This window comes from Oncorhynchus kisutch, linkage group LG17 (assembly GCF_002021735.2).
Source record: "Oncorhynchus kisutch isolate 150728-3 linkage group LG17, Okis_V2, whole genome shotgun sequence".
Classification (NCBI taxonomy): Eukaryota; Metazoa; Chordata; class Actinopteri; order Salmoniformes; family Salmonidae; genus Oncorhynchus; species Oncorhynchus kisutch.
Genome location: NC_034190.2, coordinates 16,052,325 through 16,061,766, shown reverse-complemented (window position 1 = coordinate 16,061,766; position 9,442 = coordinate 16,052,325). Strand labels below are relative to the sequence as shown.

Here is a 9,442-nt window from a genome sequence, read left to right as displayed (position 1 = left end):
CCTCACCTAAACAGGTGTTCTACTCTGCTAGCCAGCACCTCTCCTAAACAGGTGTTCTACTCTGCTAGCCAGCACCTCTCCTAAACAGGTGTTCTACTCTGCTAGCCAGCACCTTGCCTAAACAGTTGTTCTACTCCGCGAGCCAGCACCTCTCCTAAACAGGTGTTCTACTCTGCTAGCCAGCACCTCTCCTAAACAGGTGTTCTACTCTGCTAGCCAGCACCTCACCTAAACAGGTGTTCTACTCTACTAGCCAGCACCTCTCCTAAACAGGTGTTCTACTCTGCTAGCCAGCACCTCACCTAAACAGGTGTTCTACCCTGCTAGCCAGCACCTCACCTAAACAGGTGTGCGTTTCTTTCGCCTCCAGATTACCAAAAAGGGTTCTACCTCGAACAAAAAGGGTTCTCCTATGGGGACAGCTGAAGAATCCTTTTGGAACCCTTATTTCTAACAGTGTACCCTTCCTCCACATTGAACATTGCTTGTCCATCTGAACCTGTCGGTTATTCTGCATCTCTATCGTTTTCTCATGAGGTGACGGTTGTGATGGGGGTTTAAAACTGAGGCCTACTCGAAATGTACGAAATTGTGTATAGGATTTACATTAACAATGTGAAAACTGGAAGACATATTGGAAAGGTGGCACAGTTAATAAAAAGACACAACTTCTGGGAAGCCAAGCAGTTTATTGTGAAGTGAGACTGCACAGTGTGAACTGATACATGATGTGGTCTCTAAAAGGACAGTTGGCACCTCTGGAAACTTAGACATTAAAACTCATGATAGACACAGAAATAATAGATCTGAATTGGAGACAGTATAAAAAGAGCACCTAGAGCAACATTACATAAGGCAGTTATATCAAGTTATATCAGTATATCAGAACCTGTGTGATTACTGGCTTCAGTTGAGGATTGAACTACCTACCTAACACTTCTTTGGAAATACACAACCTTTGAAATGTCACAATGAGTCTGTTGTAGTCCTACACATGCCTATTGCTGAATACTGAAGTGTTAGTGGCATGTTGCGTCTGTGAGATTTAGGCTGTAAAGAAACAGCATTTAACAGACTTTGGCAGCTGAGTCCGACCTCCTCCTCTCCCTAGAGACAGGAACTTTGATTGTGTGTGTGTTCACCTTCTGAAGGAGTAAGTGCACCACCCAAGCACTCTTCAAAGCAGCTGGTAAGGGGAGGGGAGAGTGTGTGTGAGACAACCACATCTCTCAAAGCAAGTAAGAAAATAGGAGTAAAATACAACAATATTTTCAGCATTATAGTAACACAGTGTACACGGAAGGAAACAGATTAAGATTATAATACACAAACCATGGGATATTTTCAACCAGAGGTCGAAAAACAGCACTTATTTATTTAAGGCATTTGATCAACCAAGACGTTTCCATGTTGAAGCAACATCTGAAAATGACATGGTGGTGGCCATTTTACCTTCTTCAAAGAAATGACAACTCAGATATTTCAATCAATGCCTCGTTTTTTCCAAGATATGTTTTTGTCAACCAGCTGATTAATAAACGGAATGTGTACACTCTTAGAATTAGTGGTGACTCGAGGAACACTGGAGGTACTCAATGAACCCCTGGAGTTCCTCAATATTTGCACTCTAGGTTAGTTGAGGGGTTCTTGGAGGAACCTTTCATGTTTCAATGTAGCAAAGGGTTCCTGTCGGAACCCTGGACTGGAGGTGTGGCTTGGTAGGGGTGTGGCTTTCAGATTTTCTGTTGTATTTTCATCACATGTTAAGGTTGAACAATGACAGTTCTGTAGCTTCAATGAGGCTTACAGAGGTGTACGAGTTCCTCAAGAGCCTATGCAAATCCCAATTTTGGACCTTATGTCATCAGCAATGTTAATATTATTAATATTATATTAGAATATGTAATATGCATAAATATTCAAGGAAAATTGAAATTTGCACGATGAAACTTTACATGATGAACAGGAATGACATTTACTGTAATGGGTGGCCAAAAATAACTATCTGAAAGCCATACCTCCAATAAGATACACCTCCAATCTTCTGATAGGCTGCCACCTCTACAATATATTATTAAAAAGGTTCAGAATTGAACCTCACTCATCACAAAAAGGTTCTGATGTGAACCTTTACACAGGGGTTCCTCTAATAATTTTTATAATTGGTTCTTTGGTTCTAAAGGTTCTTCCAGGCTCTGTTACTTCTAAGAGTGTATACTGTCTATTAAGGGAGATTTATAAATGGTTGACCCACTAAAATTATTCTTACAGAAACATTATGTTCAAGCAGTTGGAATCAGTCAAGAGCTGTCATGGTCATGAGACTGAAGTTGATTTGATATCATTGGAAGATTGACACCATCTCTTCCATAACCAGACAGGTTATGTGGTACTGAACATTTCCAGAGCTTGCTGAGAATCCATCCTGTACTATACACTTAGTATAGTACAGGATTGTACTAAAAAGAAAACAGTGTTTTTTGGTAAATGAGGGGAAATAAATTATTGGTCAAAAGGACAGTTCACTAAACTCAATCCCACCTACCACCAAGCCTTAGACCAGCACCCTTTCCAGTGTAAAATTCTGCTAGAAAACTTTTTGGGGAATGTGTAGAGAGATGCGTGGCTACTGCAACTGCAGATCTGCTGATAGTAATAGGAATACATTAATCAATGATATAGCTAGCATGATTAAGAGTTAGGTCCTCAGTGATAACACTAACTAAACTGTAACACAAGTGGATTGTTAGTTTCTCTCTGGTGCTTGTGTCATCTAACATTAAATCTCTCTGGTTCTCACTTTCCCAATCTGTCCGTAAGGGGTTGGCTTCCAGAGAGAGAGAGCAAAAGAGAGAGAGAGTTCAGATCAAGCCAGTCCTTTCATCATCATAGCAGTGGAAATGGAGACTTCTGAACAGAAGCAGGAAGTAAACAGTCGATCCCAGGCCAAAGCCAAGGAGTCTGGGAAGTGTGGTCTTTGGGATAGTGAGTCCTGAGGTGATTATTGCTGTGTCCTGAAGCCGGGGAGGCTGTATGGAGGAGCCCCTCTAAGCCTGCAGGCCGTGAGTTTGTTTTGATGCCATAAACCTTGAGTTATGTTGGGGGCGGCTGGAGTTTCAATACATACAGTGTTGGGTAAGGGGATATGGGTGTAAGGGGTAAGAGTAGTGGTTCTTGGGGTAGTTGGTTCCTCCAAGGGTCAGAGTGTGAACTCCGGGGTTCTGGTTGTGTTGCTCCCCCAGAGTTTAGTACGGGGCTGGTTGAGTTGCACCCCGAGGGTAGGAAGGGGAAGTGGGTTGGGGTGAAGGGTAGGGGCTCTGGGGCTGGTTGTGCTGATTCCCCAGGGTAGGACGGGGAAGAGGGTTCGGGATGAAAGGTAGGGGCTCTGGGGATGCTGAGGGGAAGTGGGTATGGGGTGAAGGGTAGGGGGTCTGGGGCTGGTTGTGCTGCTCCCCCAGGGTAGGAAGGGGTAGAGGGTTTGGGATGAAAGGAAGGGGCTCTGGGGATGCTGAGTTCCTGGAGTGCCTGTCTCTACTTGCGTCGGCGATGTTGGTGGTGATGGTGGCTTTGCATGTCTTCCATGGTGACCCTACCCCACACGCCGATCACGAACGCCTCGATCTCACACTCATTCTCTCCACGAGCGATACGGAAGTAGCCGTTCTCCCCCCAGTTCTTCCCCCACGAGTTGGCAGCAATCTGGGAAAAGTCATTAGAAAGAGTGGCATGGGTTAGAATGTGGATATAGTAGAGAGAGACCACAGGAGGCTGATGAGGGGAGGACTGTTCATAACAATGGCTGAAACAGAGGAAATGGAATGGCAACAAACACTTGAAAAACATGAGGACAAGCCTGTCCTCCCTAATTAAGGTGCCACCAACCTCCTGTGGTAGATACATAATAAGATATTTACACAAATAAGAGACAACAAAGAGAAAAAGATGTGATGAGTAATGTGATAGGAGACATTACTTACCCAGTACTTCTTAGTTGTCCTATCATAGTTCCTCTCTTCTCCCCACCTGGAACAGAACACACAGACGAATTACTGACATGATTGTTTTAAACTAAAGGGAATACATTATTATGAACTTCAGAGGTTTCTTCATTTTTCACTGGAAGTAAAAATAATCTGATAATTATTCTGTTGTGAATTGGGTTGTTTTTAACCTTTTACAAGTAGCTTTTTAAATATATCCCACGCCCACATAGGAATGTGCACACCTGAGAGTGTTTTGACACAACTGACACAATTTGAGTAAGAGCTATAAGTATAGGTAGAGATGCGGAGTACAAAACATCTTTCATCTCTTAACAGCATCCTGAAAACAAGATGTTATTTATGACCATGGCTAAGGAAGACCAGAGCGATTATATTACCCACACACATACACACACACACACACACACACACACACACACACACACACACACACACACACACACACACACACACACACACACACACACACACACACACACACACACACACACACACACACACACACACACACACACACACACACACACACACACACACACACACACGCAATCTACCCTGCATCCCACATCATTCAGATTCCTCAGCAGCAGAATTCCCCCCTCTGCCACTTCCCCCCTCGCAGCTCAGGAAACAGGAAGGAGAGGGATGGCCAGTGAGGAAGTGGTCACCGCCTGTCATCTCACAGACAACAACAACATTGCTGAAGGTTGAGTGAGGCTCTAATAAATACACCTTACCCCTGTAGAGGTCTCTCTCTCTCTCCTGGCCAATGCCCATAAATTCCCATCATCCTTAGCTTCTGGTCCTATCTGGCAGTTGCCCCCAGTCGGACTTGACCCAGCGTCACTGCGTCTTAGACCGACTTTCCCTGCCCCCTCCCTTGCTCCAGTTCTATTCCCATCCTGTTTGTGAACACCAGTTCCTAGGGCCCCTAGGAGCCTCATATTTTATAAGGGAATAGGAATGCTGGGAAAGAGAGGTGGTGTTTTCAGTTGTTGCCAACTCGGTAGCCTGCCACCAAAACATTGGCGAATAATGTTTTATTACTTGACTCTGGTTTGGACAAGAGTTCAAGGGTCATCATGCTCTGAAAAAGCAAATACAAACAGCTGTACAAACATCACAACCACATCTGAAATAGATGGAGACTGGAGGTTGCCTGACGACTCAGACTGGATTTAATTCCGCTATCGCTACATACATTCAGTCTGAGACTGCCATCCTAGAAGCCATTTCTGCTGACACCAAAGTTAGGGACGTTGTCCCCCACGCCGTTTTAACCACTTGTGTTCAGGCTCTGGCCCAACCCATCGGTTTCTAGGGCCAATCAGAACAGTTAGAATGGGAGAAGTTGTCGGGGAGGAGATCAAATTCAGACTCACGGTGGAGAAGAAATGTTAGTGGGCGTGGAGTTTGGCCAGAGCGATGTGGATGAATAGCCAGGCAAGGCAGGATGTGGGTTTTGGGAGGCCAAACTGCGTGTGTGTGGGTGCGTTTGCGTGTGTGTGCATTTGTGCATGCGTGTGTGTGTGCGCACATGTGTGCATTTGTATGTGTGTGTGTACTTGTGTGTATACGGGCTGAGCCAGAGAGCCAGACAGAATTGGACCACTACGGAGCCCTTATCTCCCCCAGTTAGCGTTGTTCCCCCTGGACAATGAGGGACATACCAGTCCTCCCCCACCTTACCCCTGACCTCCTCTATGGGCCTGATCCCCTCTCTGTCCAGTACAGTTGGGATCAACACACCAGACAATTCCCTTTCCACCAGAGTGGACCTCAATGCCCTAAACACAAACTTTCCCAGGCCCTTGGCTTAATAGAACGCACTGCAGCGGGATTTTGCTTGTAAAAACATCAAAGCTTGTGACAGTCAGGCTCTACGCACCCTGTCCTGACCCCCCTTCTTCCCCCCCAACCCGTCCCCAAATCCATACCCTCGGTACCCACCGAGCCTCGCATTCGTAGCCCAAACCAGTGAAAGAACCGCAGTGTCAGCGGAGGTTGGATGCAAAGGGAAGTTGAGCTTCAACCATCATCCTCATCATCATCAGTAGAGCATGCTGCTCAGACTAGACAACAGCAGCGTTTTAGGGCAGACCAGACAGGACAGACCGACCAGACAGGACAGACCGACCAGACAGCACAGACCATACTCCAGCAGTGTTCCAGGACAGACCAGAGCTAGAGTGCACCCCAAATGGCACCATGTTCCCTATACAGAGCACTTATTTTGAGCTGAGCACTATGGGCCTTGGTGAAAGTAGTGCACTATAAAGAGAATAGGGCACCATTTGGGAATCAGATTTAAGCAATTGATCTTGATAGACAGAGACTCTAGACCAGAGATCCCCAACTTACTTATTTTTATATATATATTTTTATTGTTGGAAATCAGCTCCAAATGATTCTGTTCCCATGTATTCCCATGCATAATAGAAAGACACGTGATTGCAGGGAAACTTCTATCAACATGTTAAATGTGCAACCAGAGGGAAAGAAATTCTAGATCACCTGTACTCCGCACACAGAGACAAAGCTCTCCCTCGCCCTCCATTTGGCAAATCTGACCACAACTCTATCCTCCTGATTCCTGCTTACAAGCAAAAATTAAAGTAGGAAGCACCAGTGACTCGGTCTATAAAAAAAGTGGTCAGATGAAGCAGATGCTAAACTACAGGACGGTTTTGCTGTCACAGACTGGAACATGTTCCAGGATTCTTCCGATGGCATTGAGGAGCACACCACATCAGTCACTGGCTTTATCAATAAGTGCATCGAGGACATCGTCCCCACAGTGACTGTACGTACATACCCCAACCAGAAGCCATGGATTACAGGCAACATCCGCATCAAGCTAAAGGGTAGAGCTGCCGCTTCAAGGTGCGGGACTCGGAAGCTTTACAAGAAATCCTGCTATGCCCTGCGACGAACCATCAAACAGGCAAAGAGTCAGTACAGGGCTAAGATTGAATCATACTACACCGGCTCCGATGCTCATCTCATGTGGCAGGGCTTGCAAACTATTACAGACTACAAAGGGAAGCACAGCCGCGAGCTGCCCAGTGGCACGAGCCTACCAGACGAGCAAAATAATTTCTATGCTCACTTCGAGGAGAGCAACACTGAGGCATGCATGAGAGCATCAGCTGTTCCGGATGACTGTGTGATCACGCTCTCCGTAGCCGACATGAGTACGACCTTTAAACAGGTCAACATACACAAGGCCGTGGGTCCAGACGGATTACCAGGATGTGTGCTCCGGGCATGTGCTGACCAACTGGCAGGTGTCCCTGATTGAGTCTGTAATACCAACATGTTTCAAGCAGACCACCATAGTCCCTGTGTCCAAGAACACAAAGGCAACCTGCCTAAATGACTACAGACCTGTAGCACTCACATCCGTAGCCATGAAGTGCTTTGAAAGGTTGGTAATGGCTCTCATCAATACCATTATCCCAGACACCCTAGACCCACTCCAATTTGCATACCGCCCAAACAGATCCACAGATGATGCAATCTGTATTGCACTCCACAATGCTCTTTCCCACCTGGAAAAAAGGAACACTTAAGTGAGAATGCTGTTCATTGACTACGGTTCAGCGTTCAACACCATAGTACCCTCAAAGCTCATCACTAAGCTAAGGATCCTGGGACTAAACACCTCCCTCTGCAACTGGATCCTAGACTTCCTGACGGGCCACCCCCAGGTGGTGAGGGTAGGTTGCAACACATCTGCCACGCTGATCCTCAACACTGGAGCTCCCCAGGGGTGCGTGCTCAGTTCCCTCCTGTACTCCCTGTTCATCCATGACTGCATGGCCAGGCACGACTCCAACACCATCATTAAGTTTGCAGACGACAACAGTGGTAGGCCTGATCACCGACAACAACAAGACAGCCTATAGGGAGGAGGTCAGAGGCCTGGCCGGGTGGTGCCAGAATAACAACCTATCCCTCAACGTAACCAAGACTAAGGAGATGATTGTGGACTACAGGAAAAGGAGGACCGAGCACGCCCCCATTCTCATCGACAGGGCTGTAGTGGAGCAGGTTGAGAGCTTCAAGTTCCTTGGTGTCCACATCAACAACAAACTAGAATGGTCCAAACACAGCAAGACAGTCGTGAAGAGGTTATGACAAAGCCTATTCCCCCAGGAAACTAAAAGATTTGGCATGGGTCCTGAGATCCTCAAAAGGTTCTACAGCTGCAACATCGAGAGCATCCTGGTTGCATCACTGCCTGGTACGGCAACTGCTCGGCCTCTGACCGCAAGGCACTACAGAGGGTATTGCGTACAGCCCAGTACATCACTGGGGCTAAGCTGCCTGCCATCCAGGACCTCTACACCAGGCGGTGCCAGAGGAAGGCCCTAAAATTTGTCAAAGACCCCAGCCACCCCAGTCATAGAATGTTCTCTCTGCTACCGCATGGCAAGTGGTACCGGAGTGCCAAGTCTAGGACAAAAAGGCTTCTCAACAGTTTTTACCCGCAAGCCATAAGACTCCTGAACAGGTAATCAAATGGCTACCTGGACTATTTGCATTGTGTGTCCCCCCAACAACCCCCCCAAACCCCTCTTTTTACGCTGCTGCTACTCTCTGTATATCATATATGCATAGTCATTTTAACTATACATTCATGTACATAGTACCTCAATTGGGCCGACCAACCAGTGCTCCCGAACATTGGCTAACTGGGCTATCTGCATTGTGTCCCGCCACCCACCACCCGCCAACCCCTCTTTTACACTACTGCTACTCTCTGTTCATCATATATGCATAGTCATTTTAACCATATCTACATGTACATACTACCTCAATCAGCCTGACCAACCGGTGTCTGTATGTAGCCTCGCTACTTTTATAGCTTCGCTACTGTCTATAGCCTGTCTTTTTACTGTTGTTTTATTTCTTTACTTACCTATTGTTCACCTAATACCTTTTTTGCACTATTGGTTAGAGCCTGTAAGTAAGCATTTCACTGGAAGATCTAAACCTGTTGTATTCGGTGCACGTGACAAATAAACTTTGATTTGTATACAAATGATAGTAAGGTTTGAAACTGCTGTTTTAGTCAGACATTATATATGTTTGGTTTTTTTGTGGTCAATTTGCAGTCTATAAATGATTTGTAATTATGTTCCTCCCACCCGACCATCTGCTCAAGAAAAAAATCAGCCTGCTGCCCGAATCTAGATCATCTACTGCATTTATAACATCCATGTGAAATACATACTCACAAACAACCAAGCAAACAGAGCACTCACTTGTTGTCAGAGACAAACTAGGTAAATAAAGTCTTCAGACATGGCTATGAATTATACCACAAAAATGCAGGTAGAAATACACACGGACAAATACACACATTACTAAAAGTTAAATGACACAATATCACATGGAGACCCAAACAAAGGCAGCAGGACGGGGCAAGAAGT

At 45.9% G+C, this 9,442-nt stretch overlaps 1 protein-coding gene across 2 annotated transcripts in view; it reads right to left on the bottom strand.

Moving 5' to 3' along the window:
• Positions 1 to 669: 669 nt before the first annotated feature.
• The window catches only part of tinagl1 (tubulointerstitial nephritis antigen-like 1), a 64,050-nt gene continuing 55,277 nt past the window's right edge, over positions 670 to 9,442 (bottom strand). Inside the window, exons 11-12 of one of the 2 annotated variants that reach the window (XM_031795203.1) lie at positions 3,978 to 4,023; positions 670 to 3,699 (exon numbers count right to left, since the gene is read on the bottom strand). In XM_031795203.1, the coding sequence (XP_031651063.1) occupies positions 3,532 to 3,699; positions 3,978 to 4,023 (214 nt within the window). In that variant the 3' untranslated portion in view covers positions 670 to 3,531. The remainder of the gene's footprint in view (positions 3,700 to 3,977; positions 4,024 to 9,442) is intronic. The other variant, XM_031795204.1, reaches the window with a different exon arrangement.